This window comes from Hesperophylax consimilis, chromosome 13, assembly GCF_061612785.1.
Source record: "Hesperophylax consimilis isolate HC1 chromosome 13, BYU_Hcon_1.0, whole genome shotgun sequence".
NCBI lineage: Eukaryota > Metazoa > Arthropoda > Insecta > Trichoptera > Limnephilidae > Hesperophylax > Hesperophylax consimilis.
The window spans coordinates 31,406,417-31,431,927 of NC_142848.1; the positions used below are offsets into that span (position 1 = coordinate 31,406,417).

The window sequence follows — 25,511 nt, forward strand, 5'->3', positions numbered from 1 at the left end:
ACAATAGTCGCTGTCAATTTCTCAGCAATCGAAAGACGTCGGAAAGGCGGATTTCTGTTCTTTATACTCAGCTAAGAGATATACCTATACCCCACATTTTAGCTTTGACATAAACTAGAGCGAGTGAGATAGCCGCGCAGCGTTCGCTATGAATGTGGTGGATAGGTATATTCCATAGCTAAGGGTAAAGAACGGTAATTCGCCTATTATAGGAGTGTTTATATCTCTCAATTTTTCAAAATCTTTAAAATTTATTAAGGACGGTTTGCTTCAGAGAATTTGAACAATAATTCAAATTTAAAACTTCATAGTTCAAGTTCTGTGAATGATCCGTTATTATTTCTGTTCTGTCAAGTAACTGGCCTATAATGATATAATAACAGAACTTGAATAGGACTTTCACAGAACTCGAAAATGAACATTGAAATTTGATGAATTGTTCAAATTATATGAAATAACTCATCCTAAGTGTATGATTAACCATAATTATATCATACAAATAATCATTTACATTTGGCTTAGAACAATCAATGCTACTGCATTACCCTTTACAGTACCCTTTTCATAAATCTTTGGTATTTTCTCTGTACTGATACTTACTGGGATCGAAGAAGACAATGGCTTTGAGACATGCAAACTCCGTATCATCGATTTGCACGTCTGTCATGGGCTTCACCAGCTCGTCCATGATGCGGGAGCCAACCAGGCTGATATCCAGGTCTGCGGCGATGCGAGGGTCTGCGGGGAAACACAGTGACACTGTTGCCACACACATTACATCACACTAACTGCACTGGGTTACCTAACGTCTATACTCTTCTGCTCCTGCATGATCTCCTGGCATATTCATTTTTTTGGTAGAGGTCATAAATAATAGAAACAAAAGGAGAGATATAGGACGGAAGCGTAATGACTGTCGCCAAGCTACAACCAAACTGCACAGAAAATCAAAGCTAATGAAAGTTATGCGTTTGGTTTGTAGGTGACCCATATCTCGTATTTCTATTATTTATGGTGGAGGTTAAACTAAATTGTGGTTAGGTTGTTGATTTGGGATCTGGAGGCTGCGGTTTTGATCGGTCATGAATTGACTCTAAAAATATGTTTAAATTAATATATTTTTGATTGATTTTAAAACAATTTAAACACTACAGCTATAGAAAGATTGGTCACAGAATTACAATCAAAGTTACTCTGGTATTAAAAAATATTTAAATATAATAGAATAGATTTTGTCTAGTATGGCAGTTAAAGAAAACTGGCCGGAACTGACACTAAATCCATTGAAATCTCTAGTTCTTGTGTTAAATGGCGCCGTAGTTTTCAGTTTTAAAGTAGAATTTTGTATTATTTTGTTACAACCAACTGCTGCGATAATGGTTAAATAAGTCTTTCTTTTGGACCAATTGAAATCTGCGACCAAAAATATGAATATTTCGGGGCAGCTGTTGCACACAATTCAAAAAAATCATCAAATTTCAAAGCTAATTATCAAGTTCTGTGAAAGCTCTTTTCAAGTACATTTCAGTAATAATATAATAACAGAACTTGAACAGAATTTTTACAAAACTTGAAAATCAACTTTGAAATGTGACGAATTGTTCAAATTCTGTGTCTCTTATTGTCCATCTGAACGCGACAAATATTTGAATTGTTTACAGGAACGAAATACTTAACACTTACAGCCTTACTAACGTGGTATAAATATTACCCGGCGCGTAAGCTTCGAACAGTGAAAATCTTGACTTATTACCATGGCGTTTGGTTAAAACGGTCATAAAACACGCTCGAAAATAAATTTACCACACAAACGTTAAACGGGCGTGTAAGAATCTAATTAGTAAGACGATTCAAATAAAGCATATAACCTAATTAAAAGTCATAAATATGGCAATAAACCACATATCTGAAGCGCCAATAATCCAGTCTATGAAAAATCCATTTGTGTCTTTTCGATAACAAAACATTTGATCTATCAAAACCCACGGCCTCCTGATCATAATTAATTGTGCTGACCTTTATCCACTGACCAGTCTTACCACTTTACCAGAGGTGAAACCATAGACAATAGAAACAAATGGAGATATGGCATGGAAGAGTCCCAACTGTCGCCTAGCTATATCCAAACTGCACAGACTATCAAAGCGGCTATGCAATAAAAGTTATGCGTTTGGTGTATAGTTTGAGACAAAGGCGGGGCACGTACTTATAGTGGTTCACGGGCCATGTTTCTCTTGTTTCTATTATCTATGGGTGAAACAAATAAGCCAGGAGTTCTCTGCTTTGGAGGTGTCTGCCATCGATGGTTGGTGATGGAAAGCCGAAACCGCAAGCCTTTGTGACATAAGAATTGTTAATAATATTGCTCATACAAGCGCCGTCGAAAACATAGAAACTGTGTAGGAAGTAAATAGTTATAAAAGTAAAATCCACCCGTGTTAGACCAACCCTACCACAAACCAGAATATAGTTTGAAATGGTTAGTAAACAATATAAAGTGAAATGATTTTTATTAGTAAAACCATCGTTTGAATGAACAAAAAAAAACCTCTCACAAATGTAACATTAGCACCAAATCGAAGAAGTAATAAACAAATCATCAGCATAATTTATTTAATTATAAATAAATTCTCAAAAACGCTAATTAAATTAAACTCAATCAATTGAAACTAATTTAACAGATAGGATGAAACGTCACACAACTATTTTTTGGCAAACATTCCTTGCTTACATCACATTCATAAATCATCTATAAAGATCCTTATGATTTCTGACTCTTGAAATGACCTAAATATACATTTTCGCGTCATATTCTCTTCACACTCTTCTCTTTGTTCACCTGTCCTACATAACCAAACCATTTAAGCGTATCTATCTTAATCTTGTTATTTTGGTCAGTGAGTATTATATTCAATTGATTGTGCATGTGAAATAACTAGAAATTTTAGTCATTAAAAACAGTGATAATTTCACAGTTAATAACACCAGAGCCACACAAATTGTCTATGCATGCACATAAGCACTGCCTACCCTATTTTGCCCGCTTAAAAATGTAAATAATATATATTTTTAAAACTATTGCAAGAAATCAAAAGTATGCAAAATGACGCACTTTCATTTTCAAATGTTGTATTCACTCGACACAAATACGTACATATACACGCGATGCTCATTCAAAAGATGATTCGTTTGTGTTATTGTGTTAAGTGTCGAAAAAGGCACTGCTTTTCGGTACAAACTACGAATGTAGCAATCAGTGCCATCTGTTGGTACCTCTATTAATTAGTACAACTTTACTAAGGAATCATTATCATATTACATTAGCTTTCTTTTATGCAATTGTGCGGTCAACAAATTAAATACGGAAATAAGTATGAATTATTTGGAAATTTAATATGGCTTAGAAAATGTTATATCTGCCTTTACTAGGCAGACTTCGGTGTTGGAAACTCTTTGAAATTAGTAAAAGGTTCTTCTTATAATTGTGTTTATTTACGTTACAATAAACAGGTCTGGATTAAACTACACTGTTCATTACCCGAGGGTAGGTAATTCTCTGGCTCCCGAGAAGCTTGCTCTCTTACAATATAATCTCACAAGTACCTGTTACACCTTAGCCACATCTGACGGACTCTGGAGTAAGCTTTTTGACTAGCGCCATCTATTGATTATATACTCAACCTTATTACCATACATCACAGAAAATTTCAACCAACATCGGCTAAAGCCAGCAACTTAGCCATTATTAGCGAAAACTTTTGTTATATCAATTTATTAATTTGGTGTTTTTCCTACTGCCTATCCTGATTAATAAATATATGCATGCCACGGAATATAATACATATTATATCAATATAAAAGATTTATTTTTATAAATAAACAAGACGCAACAGTCTGCGAAATTAACCCACATAACATATGTAATGATAAAGACTAATTGTCTAGCAGAATTCTAGAGATCACGAGACATCACAACAAGTTGAAATCGCAAAAGTTGTGATGGAAATGAAAAATAATTAGGTATGGAGAGAGATAGCTGCTGCTACAGTAATTTTAATAATTAATGTTGCTGTCAAGTTTTTATTACAAAACGCATTAATTAACGAGGTAAACAAAACTAACAAATACACCATTAAATGGAGCAATGAAGAACCGATAATGGCAGCACACAATGTTATTTTATTGATACTGAGAAATTAAATATTTACAATCGATAAATAAAAGAGGAATAATAAAGACATTATTACATAATAATATCAACTAAATTTTTTAATTTAAACTGAGTTCCAGCTATACACGGTGTTTGGAAAATCGTAGTACAAGCGGGAAATTGATGAATCTACATCACATAGAAAACCTAAAAAAAAAAATTTCAAACTGAGCATTTTCCTTTATTACTTGGAATTTTTTTCTATTATTTCCAACAACAGGATTAAAAAAAGCTGGAGTTTTTGGGGCTGGGTCCACGCTTCGATGCATTTAAAAATACATTAAAAAGCTGATATTAACCACCGTCGAAAATGTAGATTCATCATTTTCCCGCTTGTACTACGAGTTTCTGGACACCGTGTATAATGAGAACCATTTTTTAGAATGATAAATTTTCTTTTAAAATGAACACAGTTACATCTCTTGAGAGGAACATGTGTTCCTCTCAAGAGCCCCAACTTTCCAGAGTCAGTGGGACAATGGCATCCTTAATCGGGGTATGTTATAAGTATGAAGGGAGTGTGGAAGGTACTCAAGCTATTCTATCTGGTCACCAAACACAGTTAAAGCCATTTCAAGTAATGTTTCGATATGAATGGTGGTATAGTCGGAGAAGACCTATTGCACAAGATCTCTAGAATTTTCTTAAATTTTGTTTATTATCTTCTCGATCGCTCACACTATTTTCGTAGTAAGTTACTTGTTTTTCGCAAAATGACTGTAAATTTTTGTAAATTGTACCAACTTACCAGATAATGTGTTTATATATTCATAAAAATAGTATATATGTAATCGTAATACCATAAGTAGTTTCCTCAGAATAGCTACTTTTATTCAGAGAAATGATTTTTTTTAAATATCCGGATATGTTGGCACCCAAGAGGTTAAGTAACCCAAAAAAAGGCGTTAAGGGTAAAAGTAACATACGTTATAATGTAAGTGTTCGTAGATGGCGTACATTTAATTTTTTTAATGAAAATACACTTTTGCAAGTTTTGCTTTAAAAATTGAAGACTAATTATTTGTTTGCACACGTACACACGCAATATGAACACAAATAAATAGTTTTTTTAGTACATAAACTCAATTCTTTCAAGAAAGGCATAAAAATACAATATTGCATTTGTATGCCTTTCTTGAAAGAATTGAGTTTTTAAATGAAGAAAACTATTTATTCATATTCATATTGCGTGTGTATGGTCGCAAACAAATAATTCGTCTTAATAATAATATAAAGATAACTTGTGAAAAGCGTATTTTCATAAAATAATTAAACTTTCGCCATTTATGAACGCGTAGATTTTAACGTGTGTTGCGTTTACCCTAAACAATAATATGTATTAATCTTTTAGTGAAGCAATGATATAAATGCACATAACAGAACAGCATACACTATTAAATTTTATATTGCGTCAATAAAAATACCATTCACACTTTGTAAACCAAACATAATACACAAACATATTAAATTATTATTTCTTTAAATCGTTTTTTAGCAAGGTGGAATAATGCTATATTGTTTGTTAGTCTATAATATTACCACACTAGTTTTATACATTGTATTTATGTCTCTACGTTCTGGCGATAAAATTGTCACAAACGCCGACGGTTTCGCTCAAAGACACTCGAGTTAGACATGAGAAGCTTCATATCCCCCAGTAAGATACAAACGCATGCCAAACTTAAAACTAGAGATTTCCTTAACCAATATGAGAGAAATACACTGAAACTAAACAAGTTTAAGTTTGTGGTGTTTAAAATTCTATCAAATTTGGATATGATTTAAGATTTTCACAGCCAAAAGTATTATTAAAAGGTTTGTTTTTGGGGTATTATGCAGTGTTGCTTTAACAGCATTACAGTGTCCGAAACGTTGGCTAAAGAAGGAAGTAACGTAACACGGCATAATACCCCAAAAATAAATCACTCCATCAAATTTGATGCTCATCGTGATCAAACGGTGATCATTGAACCAAAAACACCGATCACAAGGCTGGAACGATCAAATCGGCATCTTAACTTGTATTAGAACCTTCAAAAATATTTTTATTTTATTTTCAAATACAAATTAATCTAAAAAAAAAACTAAAAAAACATTAAAAACTGATGAGGTCCATTTTATTCAGTAACCCGGCCTTGTGTTCTAAGGACGGTTTGTTTCGGAGAATTTGAACAATTCTTCAAATTTCAAAGTTAATTTTCAAGTTCTGTGAAAGTTCTATTCTAGTTCTGTTATCAGTTCTATCAAGCAACTAGCCTATAATGATAAAATAACAGAACTTGAATACGACTTTCACAGAACCCGAAAATAAGCGTTGAAATTTGATGAATTGTTCAAATTCTCCGAAACAACCAGTCCAGTGGTTTTAATTGAACGCCGATTCTCTCGGCCCATTTCAACTATTTATCAAATTGTAATGAGTTTGAAACACCTCAACTTAAGTATTACAATTCATACCGTCACTCGAATTCAATATCACTGTAAGCGCCAAAATTTTCATTCAGTTGAAAAATGTTTCCGAATTTATAAAATGTGGTAATAGATGGAGTGTTTTTCAAACCACTGGAGACAGATAGATTGTAGAAAAAAAGAAAAAGTTAACTAAAAAAAAAAGTTGCTTGGAAATAGTGGCAGTTACAGCAGTATCGTTTTCCTGTGACGATAGAATTATGTTATTGAATGAATTTTGGAGTACTGAGCCATGTTGCGATTCATTGTCTTTCTTGTGCCAATGTTTCGGAAAGTCTTACAGTGTAGACTATCTCAGTCCATCATCAGGGCAGAAGATGTATGTGTAGTCATGATGGATACCGCAAGGTTGTCAAAAAAGAGCAACATGGCTCAATATGTTTTAAGTCGAACAACATAAAACTATTGACGGTAAGAATCTTAAATCGTGTTTAGTTTAAGCATATTTGCAAACATAGAACATGTAAATACAGGAGAACACTCATTATCAAATCTATGTCATCCAAAACTCTGATTCCTACGCGAATTTTCCTTAAAACGACTGTAACTTGCAGCTCTTGCAGCATGCCTAGCAGCGCTCTTAATGTGGGATCATTTTTTTTCCGATCTAGTTTTAATAATAAGTGTTCTAAATTATAAAATTAATTAAAAATAATATTGGTAGGTGCTTTTCAAGGCACCTTTTGATGAAAAATTTAACCCAATGCATTTGTCTCAAAGACAATAAAGAAGCGAATACATTAACCCATTGAGTACCAAAACCGTCTTTGTTGGGTTAGGCTAGCGTTACAGTTGTTCAAAAATACACATATTTGTGTAAAATTTATCATTTAATAGCTCAATGAAAACTGAAGAAGAATTATTGATCCTTATGTTCAAAATAAAGATATTTAGTACTGAATGGTTTAATATGTAATGAATTTAATTTTGTAAGCAAATTGATTTTCATTAAGAATGGGTTAAACAGAGGTGAGGTTATGTTACCTGCGGTGTTCTTGGTGATGATGCAGTTGTTTCCAAGTAGGAGAATGTCCTTGAGGTGCATGGACCTTCGTGCCAGACCCAGTAGCAAATGTTCCCCTGCGTGTGCTCGAAGTAACGCCACCTGGCAGATAGAAAATCGGTAAAAATAACCCGGCCAAGGAAAATTCACTTATCGCAAAAATGACACTGGATAAAAAGCATTCGGCTAGACCAGGGGGAATCAGAATTTCCACTGATAAGAGCCAAATATTAAGAAAACGAAAGTAAAAATTTTCACAGAGCCGAAATTATACATACATTTTGACTTAATTCGTAAGCAGATTTTATTTTCGAGGACTAAATAGTGATATTACAATGCGAGTTGCCTGTATACTGTCAGATCCGGAAGTGAGGACTTCTGCTAGTCAGAACGCACCAATCAACAGAGCTACTAACTGCTTAAAAATTCTGCATCGACCATCGACATTTGTCGATGGTAGACATTCATCGACATCGACAAAAGTTCATTTGTCACAAAATGTGACTAATGAATTTTTATACTTACGTGTACCTCAAATTTGTGATCTTCTCCGTAACATATTGGTGTATAACCGTCTTACAGAGAAAACAAATAAATAAATTCATTTATTGACAAATCAGAGAAAGAGAAAAGTTTACGCAGACCCCCCACTCCGCGCACCTTGGTTTTTTCCCCTTTCTATGATGGGATGGTGTATCAATTTGGATGTATATGGTGTATTGTGCTCTTCTCATGAGGCTGCAGAGTGGAGATGAAGTTGGAGTTGGAGAGCCGCAAACGCCTATGAAAAGACCTACATGCGCGGCTCACGTCACGCATCTCACCATGCATCTCCTCACGAACATCAACTTTGATAGGGGTTAGGAAGAGAGACGGAGTAGGAGTGGGTATAGGGAACGAGAAGATGTCTAAAATTGGAATTAGAAAAAAAATCAAATGTACCTGATCGTCTAGCTCCAACTCCGTGAAGGCGGGAATGTACTTGGCCCACTCGACCAGGATAAGCAGCTGTTGCTTCATGGACTCGCACACGTCGTTGATGTTCGCCAGCTGCTTGCCGCTCAGGTCGCACTCGCTCATCGCTGCACCCGCTCCCAGCTGCTGTGGGGGCCAATGCGAGGTCAGGTAGGGAAACGCTTGGGACCACTGCCAAGGGTTAGTCAGGCTTACACCGTCAGTCGTAACAAGACAAGACTTGTACAAGTAGGTGGGTTAGTTTAGAGTTTTAGCGGAAATCGTTCAAGATAAAACAAAACTATAGATACCGTCAAAATGTATGAAAGATTAGAAGTTATTTTTATTGTTTTGATCATCTAAAAATTTGTAATTTACTACATTTAATTTTAATATTGATTTTAACCTTTGGAACGCTGAGGTCCCTCGACCTAATACCTCAATAGTGTGCCGAGGGTAAAAATCCCACAAAACAAAATGTATTAATGTCAGACAATTTTTTCGTATACAATGGATACCTTTGAGAAGTTAAAAACCATCTAAAACTACAAATTCCTAAACAGTTCAAACTGGCTGCAACGTCATTATCATTATAACGGTCCTGTGTGTACGTAATTGGAGCAGTCACTTCGGGCCAAGGAGGCACTGATAGTACCCAGCACCTTGAGAATTTTACTAGCACCAGGCGCCGTTTGAAAATGCTACTGGCTGGTAAGACGGCTGTTAACAACGCCGTATTCACAACCAAAAATGTAATTTTGGCGCAAATCTAAAATGGTACATTTTAAATAGAATTGGAAAGTTTATTTGTCAACACACAGATAAATGAAAGTGTCGTTATTATCGTGTATTTTTTTTCTTAAATTTTTCAACAGTGAGAAAAACAGTGAAAATACCAAATAAAATTTCAAAAAGGTGTTATCTAATAATTTTAGATACAAATTTTGTAAACAACTGGGATATCTATTAATCATAATATAAATAGACATACATTATCAAATTTGATAACAACGTACAGGTATGTACATAACTATTTGTGAAGTTTGTATGTTTTCTTTAGAAATGAAGTTATATAATATGTACATACACACAGTGTTCGGAAACCCGTAGTACAAATGGGAAACTGGTGATTCTACATCAAATCTTGCTATTAAAGAGTTGCTGATATAAATATATTGCTGTCAATAATTTTTCTCAATCATTCTTCAGTCTTTGTTCTGATGTGTTCTTCAGATAAAATCCTACACTTATCCATTATTGTGATATTAGATTTGAAGAATTATGAAAAACCAACCCAGTATTCTCATAAAGTTCTTTCAGCAGCCCTTGACGTGATATTTAGAGAACATAGAGAACCCAAAGAAACCTTTTTATTTCAATATGAGCATTTAAAGTATTTTTATATATTTTTTTGCAACGGGTTAAAAAACTTTTGGAATCGGGACTACAATTCGACGCTTTTAAAAAAATATTAAAACAGCTGATATTAACCCCCTAGCGACTAATTTGACCTAAAAAATTCTAACTTTGAACTCGTTTTACTAAAAAACGAAAGCTCAAATCAAAAAAAATTATACAACGACTTGAAATCTGATGTAGATTGGCCTGTTTCCTGCTTGCACAATGAGTTTCCGAACACAGTGTACAAGTGAGGTCATGATTTATTGGTACAAACATATATATATTATACTTAGTGGTGTTATGTTATTCTTTTGAGAAACAAAAATTTGTTCGTACAAGCAGGGCCGGCCCTGAGCCAAATAGCTCCTGGAGCTAATAAAAATCTCAAAGGCGCTGTATTATCAGATCCTTGGCGGCTTAGCAAAACGGCACCCGGAGCGGACTGCTCCAATTGTGCCTGCACAGAGCCGGCCCTGCATACAAACATCATAAATATATAGCATTCTATTCGTAAAAAATTATAAGCGAGCTTTTTTATGATAAACGTTTTCATCTTAAACGATTTCCACTGTTGATAGCTCAGTTGTTAGAGCAGTTGTCTGCAAATGACGCTGAAATCGTTAGCCAAAAAATTTCGAGGGGAAGAGAAAAGAATTGAAAAAGAAGTGTTAATAGTATGTAATGTAAATGAAAAATATTGTTATGAGATAGTAAAATATAGTTTAGTAACAAGATGAGATATATTTAGCAGTATACCTCTAGTGCGTCGACAACTTTTCTTGAAAGCATCTCAGCATTGAGCAGCGACACCACCGATAGTCCATTTCCCTGGGCTGGCTCCTCGTAACTTGGCCTTCTGCAGCTGATTCTGTCCCTCTCGATTTGGACGGCTGAAATAACACGAGACACAAATAAATAATAGAAAACATCTTCTGTCTTCATCGTTTTCATACAAGACATATGAGAGGGAAGACTTTTCGTTGATGACGTATGTAAAACGTCTCTCTGGGACTACAATAGAAGTGATACCATGTTACAAGCGCTAATCATCTTAATGTGGATTTCTGCGTTTAGTTTTGGTGTATAATATTTGCGGAGGAGGTCAGGTTGTTAATTCCACGTGTCTCGACAAAATAATGTCATCAAATATTTATGCTCGACATTTAAATGGATTTGCTGTTTTTGAACGCATTTCAAAATAAAATACTATTTTTGAAAGCAGATGAAATAATACTCTTTCAGATTTTAAAATTAAAATTTTGAAGGCCGACGAATATCTACAGTTTTTATCGTATAAACTGTAATTATTACTTTAGACGAATCTAAAAAACATATTTAATTAGACAAAGGCATTTAAAAATATATTGTCAATATACTTTCTTTTCGCTTCATATAAAAAAATATTATTATAAAATTGGCAATCTTTGAAAAATATTTTTCAAAGTTGTTTCATAGAATTATTTCAAATTTTTTGGGAGCGCCACCAATGGTAAATTTTTAAATGCAAATACAAACCATGGTATTCTCTGTTTCTAACACTGTTTGAATCATATGTCTCACTGTAATACAAAATGAGATAGCATGACTTTAATGAGTCCGTGTCAGGCTTGGAGAAATATCTCCCAAAAATAATCTACGGGTAAAAAAATTCAAGGAAAAGTCCGTTCTGGAAAAAGACCATTATTTTATCAAAAGAATATTTTCACAATGATGTCACATTGTCAATATGAAAACATATCTCAATACAAGCAACATTTGAATATATCAAATTGATTTTTCCTTGAAAATTTGAGGAAAATCCTCGAACAAAACTTTGTTTGTAGTTTATATTTAAATAAATATTTATAGTTTATAGCATTTATTAGTTTAATTAATTGATTTTGTCAATTTTTTCATTGACAAAATCAATTTTACTAATATTTACAACCTAAAAGGTGTTTATAACTGGCAGTAAGCAATAACTGAAATATGCAAATATTATCATGACATGGTGACGTGTCTTGTTTCCTTGCTCTTAAAATAATCAATGAAAATAAAATTGATACTTAAAATTTAATTTGCAATATTTTAATTTGAAGGATATCAAACTTTGTCGTGTGAAAATATTGTAATAAAAAATGTTGGAGGTGTGGTGCACAGTTAGAACATTTACAGACGGTTTGATGGACTATTTGACTAGAGAAAGATAATATTATATTGACGTAAATAAAATATATTATATAACCGTTTTGGTTTACAATTTTTCACATAATGTCCAAGTCATTTTAACACTATACAGGGTGTATCGGCACGTACCCGACAAACTTTAACCAGCTATTCCTTAGCACATTTGGAGTAAAAAATGTTATGGGCACTTTGCTGTCCGGTAACATTTTTTTCCTTTTAAAAACAAAAAATAAATAAAATTTCCACACTCCGTTACTGCCCTCAGTATAGGGGTAAAGTACTTGGCAACGCCGCGCTACTGTCATCTCTTTCACACGTATTCTGTCTCAAGTCCCGTGTGGGCTGTGTTATAAGCAAGTGTGTCGAAAACCATCTTCGCTCTTTCCTACACACTAAATAATAATAGTTAAAAATGAGACGAATGATGCCATACCATTGTTATTGTAAAAGCGCGCCAATACGTAAGTATACAACGAAACTCGAATAAGAATTGCCAGGTGGGTTTTTTAATCGCTTTAATCTGACTTCAAACAATAATTAAACACGTAAAAATTTATTAAAATATATCCAAGTATTATTTAATATAATATTACAGTACACTACTTTGAACCTTCGCAATAAATTTATTTGATTTTAAGTTTAGTTTGTAGAACTCCATTTCAATTTAGAGATTTTTTAATTTTTAACAGTCTTATTATTAAATTTATAAAAACAGTGTGTTTATAAACAACTTCTGCTAGTTGTAATTATTATTACGCGTGACAGCTGTTTCACCTTCTGACGGCATTATCAAACTGTGGTGAAGCCACTTACAGACGACGTAAGTGATAACTTTCTATTTTTATTATCCTGGCTTTATTGATTTCCGAGTAAATTGTCGTAAATTATTATTTGCTAATTCCTATTATTGCATTGTTTAAAATTTCACTTAATGTCGTTGGTATTTCCAACTGATGACTCAGGGGTTTATTTCCCTGAATAATTAAGTATTTTGGGGTCTAATTATCATGCATTTCATTACATCCGATATATCTACACAATTTTTATGTTGAATTGGGGAAAGTTTTATGGCTAAGGGAAGGAGTGGAAGGTGAGGAAGTACCTGGATATTCAGATCTGGTCACCAAATACGGCTAGTCATTTCAAGCAAAGTTTAAATTCTAAACCTGGATATTCAGATCTGGTCACCAAATACGGCTAGTCATTTCAAGCAACGTTTAAATTCTAAACCTGGATATTCAGATCTGGTCACCAAATACGGCTAGTCATTTCAAGCAACGTTTAAATTCTGAACCTGGATATTCAGATCTGGTCACCAAATACGGCTAGTTATTTCAAGCATTGCTTAAATTCTAAACCTGGATATTCAGATCTGGTCACCAAATACGGCTAGTCATTTCAAGCAACGTTTAAATTCTAAACCTGGATATTCAGATCTGGTCACCAAATACGGCTAGTCATTTCAAGCAACGTTTAAATTCTGAACCTGGATATTCAGATCTGGTCACCAAATACGGCTAGTCATTTCAAGCAACGTTTAAATTCTGAATTAATTAATCAATTACGAATTACTGATGACTCAGGGGTTTATTTCCCTGAATAAGTAAGTATTTTGGGGTCTAATTATCATGCATTTCATTACATCCGATATATCTACACAATTTTTATGTTGAATTGGGGAAAGTTTTATGGCTAAGGGAAGGAGTGGAAGGTGAGGAAGTACCTGGATATTCAGATCTGGTCACCAAATACGGCTAATCATTTCAAGCAACGTTTAAATTCTGAATTAATTAATCAATTACGAAAAAGCGTGGGGTTAAGAATATTTTTTTAAATTATAGTTGTAATTTATTGTCGATTTTTTTTTAAATTTGCGATATTTTAAATAAAATTTAATAATTATTATGTAAATAAATTAGCAATCTGGCAGCATTCATTTGCAGGTGGTCAATCCAATGCAGTCATGACGTTTGTGTGAGTGCTTTCCTTTGTGTGAGTGTGTTGCGCAGCAGTTTTATATGAACCGTTTTTTGATTCATCGGGATTGTTTTTAAAACTATACATTCTTTGTACCTTCAAATAAGTGGAAATAAACTTAAGTGTGTCAAGCTGCTCGTTATATTCCGGTAATTCTGGAAAGCTTTTAACATAAGCAATAATATTCATAAATCACATTCCGCGAAGTTGTAAATAACTAAATGTATTAAAAAATATACGTTGTAGGATAGCCTAGCAAGTAATATTTTGACAGAGCACTTACGGTTATTTAAAAAACAACGGCGCTGTTCAAATAGTCCAATTATTATAATTGATAAGTACCTAAGTGAGGAAAATTGTTTTTAAAAGTGCTCAGAATTATTGGACTTCGATTATAAATTCAGGAAATCTACTAATTAGTTTCTTAGTTTCAAAATTAGACTATTTAATACGTGAAACGCGTAAGAGGTGAAACCAGAGCATTCCAGAAGTGAAACAATTTAGATACAAAAATAAAACTGATGTGTACAATACAAGAAGACAATCAGTGATTCGCATACGAAAAATGTGAATAATCATTATTGTTAAATAAAATATTTATTTTCTGGTACTGGATTATGTAATACGGGCTTTGTTCGCAGCGACACGTGAGCAGTTGCGACGTTGCTTTCAAATATTGACAAAGGATAAAACAGTGGTGACATGTGGTGAAAATATGTTTAATTAATTTTTTATTAAAAAAAAACGTTACCGGACAGCAAAGTGCACATAACATTTTTTACTCCAAATGTGCTAAGGAATAGCTGGTTAAAGTTTGTCGGGTTAGTGCCGATACACCCTGTATGGTCGGGCATTTTACCGCCAAATTGGGGGCGAAGCGCGGGTGTTTTTTTAAATTTTAGCGCCAAAATTAGACTTTCCGCAAAATATTCATATCTTATGATCTATTTGATATTTTTCTATGAAACTTTCAGTGTTTTACTTTAAAATGATGTCTCTATTTATTTACTTAGCAATGTATGTGTAATTCCTTTTTTATGAACAAAAACTTTCTACTTTATTGGGAATCAAAGAAAAAACAGTATTTCACAATCGAAATAACATATCGACATTTATTCATACAAAACTACAAGATTATTTAGAAATTTTCAATACAAATAAAAAACTATAATCTAATGGTGCTTCAATGTGTGATAGCGTTCAAAACACTTTCCTTAATGCAGGGGCACATTGCAAAACTTGCACATGTACCGCGTTTCACTGCGTAGTTTGTGAGCGGAACATACGCGACAACGATTTTATTATTTTTAATTTTTTTGTTGTGCTTCAAACTTATTGTATTGACAGGTAGATAGATCGGGTACCACCGACAATAGAAAACACATGACCCCGCACCCATTTAGAACCCCTTGTTTACAAGTTTCCCGCTTCTTACCGCTTTGCGCAACAAAACGTCTCCCGCGTCTTACTGTAAAAAGGCTTACTATAAGTAACATATATAGAAGCCAAAGGGGGTTAATTATATAAATAAATAACCGAGGTATCGCCGCGGTGAATCAAATGGCTTTAACCGTGTTTATTCGATCTGAATAGGTAAGTACTTCCCCACCTTTCTCTTTCCTTTCAGCCTCTCAACCTGCAGCCGCCATAGTCCCGCTGGCTTTAGGCATTTCGAACTCTTGTGTAGTATTCACATTTAAAAAAGCCTGGGGAGGACCTTCGTCCGGTAGTGGATAAAAATAACTCGATGAAGAAGATGTGAAAAGTATTTGAAGTGTTGTTTCATTGTACGAAAGAATATTTTTGCAAGGTAAATATTACGTCTAAGCAGTATTGTGCCTAGAAGCAAATAAATAATAATCTCATTGTTGGGAAGAATTCAAGGCTGTTCCGATAGCTAGATGGGTTTATTTTATTTATCTTTGTATATATACATTATTTATTTAGTAAATGACAATAGTCTCCCAGAGCATTCATTGGTATTAACAATGATACAGCTAGGTTAACTCCGTGATTCCATAGGTAATAATACAAGCAATTGAGATGGGTCTTGAATAATCATCAGTATGAAGTTGTGTGCACAAAAGTGTTGCCAACGCTGTTTACCCATTTATTTCTGCCTACACACCAAACGCATAACTTTAAGGCCCTTCGTTCACAGAGGTACTTACAAGCAGAGATGTGCAAAATGGGTACCCAAAACCATTTGAAATGCAAAATGGAAATGGGTCAAAACTTTTCCATTTGAAAATGCAAAATGCAAAATGGTTTTTAGAAAAGCATTTCAAATGCAAAATACCTATTTTCAAAATGCATTGCAAATGCAAAATGGTTTCTCAGGTCAAACAATTAAAATAATTATAGAATTTTGAAACAATTTTGTCATTTAATAATGGACATCAATGTAGAACAAACATATTACATGATGGTAAATCCAAAAACACCACGACTACAGATTATGAAACTACAAAAAATTTGCGCAGGACTAATGTTGCCAACGTAAAAACATAGAAACTGCTATCTAACATTTAAAATTACAGCGTCATGGCCCCATGTTCAGTATTTTTTGTAATGGTATCACTCGATGCCAGGGCTCATGCAAGGGAGCAACTTGACAAATGTAAATTATCTCTCATAGCGAGGTTGAGGACCGACTGATATTTGGGGCTTATGAAAAAAAGATGAGTGGAGATAGTAGGAAGAATGTTGCAAAAAAGCATTTAAAATGGAAAATATATTGAGAAAAGCATTTAAAATGCAAAATGCAAAATGGTTTTTAGAAAAGCATTTAAAATGCAAAATGGAAAATACCCATTATGCATTTCCATTTGAAATGGATTTATTTGAAATAAAGCACATCTCTGCTTACAAGCTACGTGACTGTGATGCAGTTACTACGATTACTACTACACAAGTAGCCTACCGATATGCTACTCTTTAAAGCCGGTTTCCGTGCACGGCGCTACCCGAATTACACTGAACTATGTGCAGCCGTGGAATTAATGCGATGTCAAGTGACTCTAGACACTTATAATGTTCTTCTTTATATTTACAAGCATAAAAACAATCTATGATAATATTTTGGGTTTACCCATACAACGAAATAAAAGTTAATTGCAGGGCATTATTCGCCGCCAAGGAACTACATGAGAATGATGTAAAATGGACGTTTTTTTCCAATCTCAATCCTAAATTCTTTCTAACGTATTTTGGTAAATTGTAATTATATAAACATGCCATGGTTCGTGTTGAGAGCAATAGGCAAAATACAATGAGTAGTTGATGAATTAATGCACACCAGTTTTGCACAACACTACTACACTTACACTGGAGTGGTGTGATTTAATTAACTAGCGACAGAGCTGAGGTTAGAACCGGATTATAAAAAAATTAAAAATAAAATGAACTTGACTATCTTAAATAATTTAGCTAATTAGAATCACGATTACATATCATTCCATTATTATATAAAAAAATCTCTTCATTTTATATGTACATCAAATTTTTTTCTTATCATATGAGTATGTTAAGTTTTATTTTTTTCACCCTTTACACACGAGTGTTAGACTCTCGTAAAGGTAAATACATTTTAATTATAATTTGAAATATGTACTTATTATGTTAATTTAAATAATTATCTTGAAAGTTGTAGTAAATAAATAAATTAAAAAAATGATACGAACTAAAAAAAAATATATATTTTTTTCCACTTCCAGAACAAATTAAGGCGATGCACTACGTCGTGTAATATTTTAAATTGAGCCGCTGTCAATAACAACCCTTACGTAGATGGCGATAAGGTTTAAATTCCCGCTTAGCACCATCCGTCTGTTTTGATTTATGTAAGAAAAAAACATGGCCAAAAAGTGCCTTTTATTTTATTTTGTGGATGTTCATGCATAAATATTTACTTTTTTTTCGATCATTTTATAAATAACTTAATTTGCCACATTATAAAATAAAATCATAACCGAAAATGGGTTCGTAAGTAGGAGATTTTGAACTTTAAAGCAGTTTTCATAGGCCTTATACATTATTTTTTTCTGGGCTTATAAAAAGACTTATTTAAAAAATACTCGATTATTTCAAAGGCCAAGATGTATTCTACTCACAGTATTTAATTAAAGCATCTGAAACAAGTCTAGGCGACAAAATTTTCAAACCAAAAACACATGATTTTGCATTACTACGTATGGCATCGCCTTAAACATTCAAATCATGTTCGGACATCAAACCCGTAATTACATCGTGGCGCAACACTAGCAAAATAGTATGGCGGATACTCACGAGCGACGCGTATGCTACGCGCACAAAACTCGAGTCGCTTTCAAGTATATCCGTGTACGAATAGCCTAATTATATAGATGATTTGATTGTCCGTGCAGTTTAATCGTAGCTCGGCAAAGTTGACATTGGTTAGATTACAAATTACTGTTATTATTGTGGTTAAAATAATACAATGAATTTAAGTGAATGAACCGATGACATTCAGGAAAGGACACTTTAAAACAAAACTCTACACAAAATAAATTAAAAAATACTAGTTAATCGTGGGATAGAAAACGGCCATTTACACTCGTGCAGCAAAAATAAATGATAATGCATGACGATGTTCTGATTGATGACTTCTTCTCCTAATATAAGAAAAAAAGTTATTTAGTTTTAAAGTTGAAAACTGACAAAGTCACCCCATTTTATAGTGCCTAGAGTAGATTTTCTTTTCAAGTAAATGGGGGTTTCTTCGAATTTCGTTCAGGAGAAAAACATCTAGCTATGTTTAGTAACTAGATAAGAATATATGCTATGGTCTCACTGTTTTCTGATACAGGGTTTTCCAATAAGAGGTGTTATTTAGAATAGCCCGCTATTTCGGTAGATGTTACTTTTGAAGCTGTCATTTTTTGACATTTGACAAGTAGAAACTACGCCATTAATAATAATGGAACGATACACGCTTCAACAACGCATTGAAATTATTAAAATTCACTTGAGTGAATCAAATGCAAATCATCTTGAGTGACGAGGCCCATTTCCACCTCGGTGGCTTCGTAAACAAGCAAAATTGTCGCATCTGGGGCTCGGAAAACACAAGAGTTATTGTTGAAAAGCCTCTCTATCCTCAACGTGTGACTGTTTGGTGCGGTTTATGGTCCGGCGGGGTCATTGGATCTTAATTTTTCTAAAATGAGGCTGGAGCAACAGTTCCGGTGAATGGATTGCGCTATCGGGAGATGATTAATGATTTTTATGGCCGGAATTGGATGGTATTGATCTGGACAACGTTTACTTTCAACAAGACGGCGCTACGTGCCACACAAGCAACGAAACCATTGATCTTTTGATTGAATATCAAAATAACACCTCTTATTGGAAAACACTGTAGTAGCGATTTTTTTTTAACCGTCTGGAACCAGTAAGAACTAAGGCATCCTTAATTGGGGTATGTTGTGAGGCTGAATGTAATAGGGAGCGGAAGGAGATGGGGAAGAGGAAGGTGGGTGAGCACCGGACTATTCACATCTAGTTACCAAACACGGCTAAAGCCATTTCAAGCAACGTTTCGAATCTAAATTGTGGTCTTACACCAGGGCGACACTGAGAGTATCTTCCACTCTGGAACGTGCAACAATTATACTATATATTATTTAAAATTAATAAATTGTGAAATAACACAAACTCATTAAATTAAATTTACTTGCGCACGCCGGGATTTGCATCCGCGACCTTCGGATTGCTAGTCGAGGGCCTCAACCCTCGACCACGGAGGTTAAATAGCACGAAAAACATCACATAAAAATAAATCGCCTTAAGCTATAATGTAGGTTGAGAGTTATTATGTATAACTGCATTATTACTTCACGTGAATTTTGCCAATTTTTTGACCTTTCCGAAAATTGCAAAAAATGGCGGCTAATAAAATGATTGAAAAAAATACATTTTAATGCTGCAAATTTTATTAAAGATGATAACATATTAAGATAAGGATAATTACGATAAAAAAAGTATGTTAATGACGAGTGTTGAATTAATGACTGATTTTGATTGAATAATTTCCAGCGTTTTGAAATAGGCAAGGAGAATTTTTTTACAGCCCAACAAAAGTCACATCACTCGAGACATTGCGAAGATATAGGTACCTTATTAAATATTTGGAAACTTTTTAAGGCGATGCACTACGTCATGTAATATTTTAAATTGAGCCGCTATCAATAATAACCCTTACGTAGATGGCGATAAGGTTTAAATTCTTTGATTTATGCAAGAAAAAAACATGGCCAAAAAGTGCCTTTTATTTTATTTTGTGGATGTTCAGGCATAAATATTTAATTTTTTTTCGATCATTTTATAAATAACTTAATTTGCCACATTATACAATAAAACCATAACCGAAAATGGGTTCGTAAGTAGGAGATTTTGAACTTTAAAGCAGTTTTCATAGGCCTTATACATAATTTTTTTCTGGGTTTATAAAAAGACTTATGTAAAAAATACTCGATTATTTCAAAGGCCAAGATGTATTCTACTTGCAGTATTTAATTAAAGCATCTGAAACATTTCTAGGCGACCAAATTTTCAAACCAAAAACACATGATTTTGCATTACTACGTAGCCTTTTATTGACTTCGTTAGGCACAAATAATATTTATATTACGCTGGGAGAAGCGTACCCGGTGTTATAAATGGTTTGGAGTAAGGTTTTGAGGTTGTACTCTACTTGTGAATTCTAGTGTACCTGAAAACAGGGACTACTTTTAAGGTAGAAGTAATATTATCATAAGGAAGGGTTTTTTCACGGAATTTAAAAGCAAATTTTCACTGAACGCAGTTGGCGCTAACAAAAAATTGCCCAAAGAAGCGAAGCTAGCAGTCCACAATGGAGTGCTGGTACCTACCCTGATGTACGGAAGTGAGGCATGGAACTGATAGAGAAAGGATGAAAGTAGACTGAACGCTGTAGAAATGAGATTCCTGAGGCGTATGTGCGGTAAAACCATGTACGATCGTGTGAGAAATGTGGAGATCCGCAAAGAGTGCGAAGCTGATGTAAGCGTAATGCGTAAGATCAAGAAAGGGACGCTTAGATGGTTTGGGCATGTAGAGCGAATGAGCGAAGAAAGGAGTGTAAGGAGAATATAGATAGATTTAAAAGTAGAAAAAAAAACATTACGAAGGTTTTTCTTTTGTTTTCGGAAATGAATGAATGCAAATCTCTGCAGCGGAAATTAACCCACTTTCCCGATATCCGATCGAGCTGAAATTCGGCAGATATACTCGTTGTCGATGACAACGCATTATATTAACTTTTGGAGGCAATCACGCACACACACAAGGACATATACGCATTTCTCTGAAATCGGATGATAAAGCGACAGTCAATATACGAAATAAATATAGGTCCTACCCAATCTGGATTGGGCTCAGTTTTTAACGCGGTTGACTTCAATCCCTGGGGAGAAAGGTTCAATCCTCAGTTAAAAAAATTAAATACATCTCTATTAATAAAAATTGATGTATTATAGAAAAAATACTTTGTTTTGCAGATGCTGTTTCTCAGCGACGTTTCGCAAGGACATCCATGCGGAAATAATAATAAATAATAATAATGTTTATCTCAGCTGGGCAGAGCGGTGTGTGCAATGCTCTGCCTGCCATAAAAGTTTACATTTAAGTTAATACATACATAACAAAAAAATCAATAAAGAAATAAATATTAATAATAAAAAATGAATACATTGATGAGCACATTAAGACTTTATTTATTTATTTTGTAAGAAACAAACAGCTTTTATATAATATACAATGATAGATATAAATACACAAGTTAACTGAAGTCAAGCCACAGAAGTTTCTTATGTTAAAGTGCATTAGAAATGAAGTTTTAGTATCTTAAAATTAATTTGGTGTTAAAGGAAGGGGAGAGGAAGAGGAAAATAGGAAGAGGATAGGAGATGCTGCCGAAACATTCCATACTGTCATATTAATAATCGATCGTACGCATTACTTCATATCGATATTTCTTTAGGTTATTACCAAAAATGTCAATGCTGTAAAATTTTGTATTAGGTATATTGTGCACATATACGAGGAATTGGGGAATTTTTTCGAATGTTTGTTCTACACGAGGGTAGATAAAATAAATCAGATTGTCGGGTTGATATAGACGGAATATGAAGATTTATTAAATTGGTAAGTTCTGGTGAGTCCAAACCATTATTTAGGCTTTTAAATAATAAGATGTTTTAAATAATAAGACTTTTATGGTGGCTTGAGTGAAATTCTCTATCTCTGGTGTAGAACTACCCTAACAATGTGTATGAACCAATACACGTTGTTAGGGTAGGGTACCAATACACCAGAATCTACCGTTTACGCTGGTACAAAATATTGTCTTATTCGTTTTATTACGTTATTTATCATCGTAGGTATTTCGGATAAAACATGATATTTATTCCAAATTGTTATCATCATTTTACAACCATGATAGCTATAAAACAGATTATCGTATCTGATTTAAATAATACAACATGCCATTCATTTAATATGCCCCACAAAAATAAAAATTACGATATTAACTTTAATAAAAAAAAATCCAGTTATGCTAAAGTTTTATGATGGGAAGTAGTTCTGACGAAGTAACGATAAAATTATTTACCTTCTGATAGCCCCAAGGACGGGAAAGGTGTTTAAATCAATTTTAAATGTGAGCAAAATAACTGTAAAATTAATTTTACAATGGGCATTTAAAAAATATTAAAAAACTATTACATTTATTAAAAAAAATTGTATCAGGCCTATAAGAAAATGCTTTGAAGTGTACGAACCCCTTTTCCGACATGCGTTTTATCATATATTAGGGCAAATAAAAACCAAGCGTTTTGGCGAATTTTTTACAGGAATTTCAATCTTATCGTCATCTGCGTAAGGAGTACGTGATTTCGTTAAAATTTCACGAATTGAATCCCCTTCTCGCAATTTTATTTCCATTATGAGTTATCGAGCTTTGAAACGTGCGTGTACATAACTGTCACAAAAATTAAACCAGATGCCATATGTTTCTATTCTATTTTTTTAATGTGAATATCGCACAAGAGTACCAACTAACCGGAGTCAGTGCCTGGATATTCGGTAACCGGGGAACTCAGGATAGTGGAAATTCAACACAATCTTGAAAAGTGATATAAAGTCATGAAAACTAGGTTAAATAGATTATGTTAGGTAAGGTTAATAGGTAATTTTTTATCACTTTTCAAGAGTATGTTGAATTGCCATGGAGCCGAATATTCAGCTCTGGTCACCAAACATGGCTAAAGCAATTTCAAGCAACAACGTTTCGGTTTTAATGGTAGTCTTTCAGGGAGTGTCTAGCACTGCGTGAAATCGTGCGTTTTCTCAAATATCTATTAATAATTTATTATCTAGTATTAGATTAAATGTCCCGTAAGTGGTAAGTATTTGACCTTTCAAAAAGAAAACATTGTTAACGGGTAAGAATTCCACTCTAATCACAACTGCAGATATAATTCATAAAACATTCAGGTATAAAATGTTAACATACGATATCATACAGAAATGCAATCTGACCTGCATCAATTATAGACATGAATGAAGAATTCGGTTTGCGTAGATAGCAGACGAACGTCTGTATGAATGTAAATAAATTAGAATGGTACAATGGTAAGTCATACAGATCTAAAACAGGTAAGATTTCAAATATAGATCATTTATACACCGACAACAAAGAACAGGTAAATTTAATCAATAAACACAGCCTTGTCCTAGTGAGGTTAAAAATTCTAACGTAATAATATACAATATATTTTTTAATTTTTTTTTTAAAAGAAAGACAAACATTTCCGGGTTACGAATAACCTGACAATATTTGAAAATCTCCTACTACCACCACAGTAAGGTGAAAATTTTGCTTGTGTTGTGATGGAGGACTTAGCCAGCCGAGGAATTGAACACACTACGCCTGGGTGGGACCCAAACGCGATGTCAACTTAGCCACCGACCATATAAAGAAACAATTAATGCGTGTACAATGTGCGTGCCACTAAAACTCAGAAACGAGTCCCGGTACGATCAAAGGAGATATACGGTGTGGTAGACCTCTATCCTTCATCCATGAAGAAGGTTCACATTTTTACCTAAAGGGCGTGCTTTTGAAGATATAAGAGCTGGAAGTTTCGCCCTCTAGAAATTACTAGAACAGTCCAGAACATTCGAGAGTATTCGAGAGCATTCCACAACATTCCAGAACATCCCGAAACATTCCGGAATGTGAATGGAATGTTCGGGAATATTCTGGAAAATAACAGATCATAATGAACTAAAAGCGGTATTACAGGCCGTTTCTTGATAAACTTTTAGTAAATTCATAATCGTGACAATACATTGGTAACACCAAATGGTGTAAAACGAAGTCACTATCCGTGTCTGTCTGTTTGTGCGTTTAGTTCTTCTAAACTATGCGACGGAATTTGATAGGGTTTTCAGTATCATTTAGAGAATTTCTTCCGGAAGGTTTATATATTTAATATACGGATATTATATTTATTGAAAGTAGAGAAAACGTCGAGTAACGCCGGGTACACGTAAGCTAGTTTCCTATAAAATTTCAGCCATTACATTACAGAAAAAAACTCGTAGATGGTGAGCTCGAGCGTTATGAAAATTGCACAGCTAGCTAGGAACTAGCCTCATTGATCCCTTCGTCACCGCTGCATAGTCCCTTGTCACATGTAATATATACGATTCGTTGTTGAATTCAACAGCTCGGCTGTGGAACGGTTTTCCGGCCTATGTGTTTTCTCCTTCCTACAACATGGGTTTGTTCAAGATCAAGGTCTGTTCATATTCACTCCTTTTCCCGAAAAACACCCTCCACACAGCATCCCAAAAAGTGAGATAGACCTTGATTTTCCTCAGGGTCTCATGTGTGGAGTCAATGCAACAAAAGCTCTAACTAACTTACTAACCATCACGCCGTTTCCCGCAGGGGAAGACATAGACACGGAGATCGGACCGCCAAACAACTCGGTCTTGGCACACGCTCCTTGCCTCATTCACATTCATACATCGTCTCATACATACTCTTCTATTATTCTGACTCTTGACATCTTGACAGTATTGATTCACTTGGTCGTGTAACGTTTTTCTCGGACGTCCCCGACTTTACCTTTAGGCCATTTTTAAATACATCAATTTGAATTTCGATTGTTTTCTTGATTAAATGAATGAAATGGAATCTCGGAAGTGGAAATAAACCCACTTCCCGGCATCTCGGAACTCAGCAGATAGACTCGTTGCCGATGATGCCGATTTTGGTGG

At 34.1% G+C, this 25,511-nt stretch overlaps 1 protein-coding gene across 4 annotated transcripts in view; it reads right to left on the reverse strand.

Annotated features, from left to right (window-relative positions):
* Hnf4 (Hepatocyte nuclear factor 4) overlaps positions 1-25,511 on the reverse strand; it is a 258,912-nt gene that overhangs the window by 10,107 nt on the left and 223,294 nt on the right. For 2 of the 4 annotated variants that reach the window (XM_089639011.1, XM_089639007.1), the window contains exons 4-7: positions 10,794-10,927; positions 8,625-8,783; positions 7,664-7,784; positions 601-738 (exon numbers count right to left, since the gene is read on the reverse strand). In XM_089639011.1, coding sequence (XP_089495137.1) covers positions 601-738; positions 7,664-7,784; positions 8,625-8,783; positions 10,794-10,927 — 552 coding nt within the window. Of the gene's footprint in view, positions 1-600; positions 739-7,663; positions 7,785-8,624; positions 8,829-10,793; positions 10,928-25,511 lie in introns of all 4 variants that reach the window. The other 2 variants (XM_089639008.1, XM_089639009.1) reach the window with 2 other exon arrangements.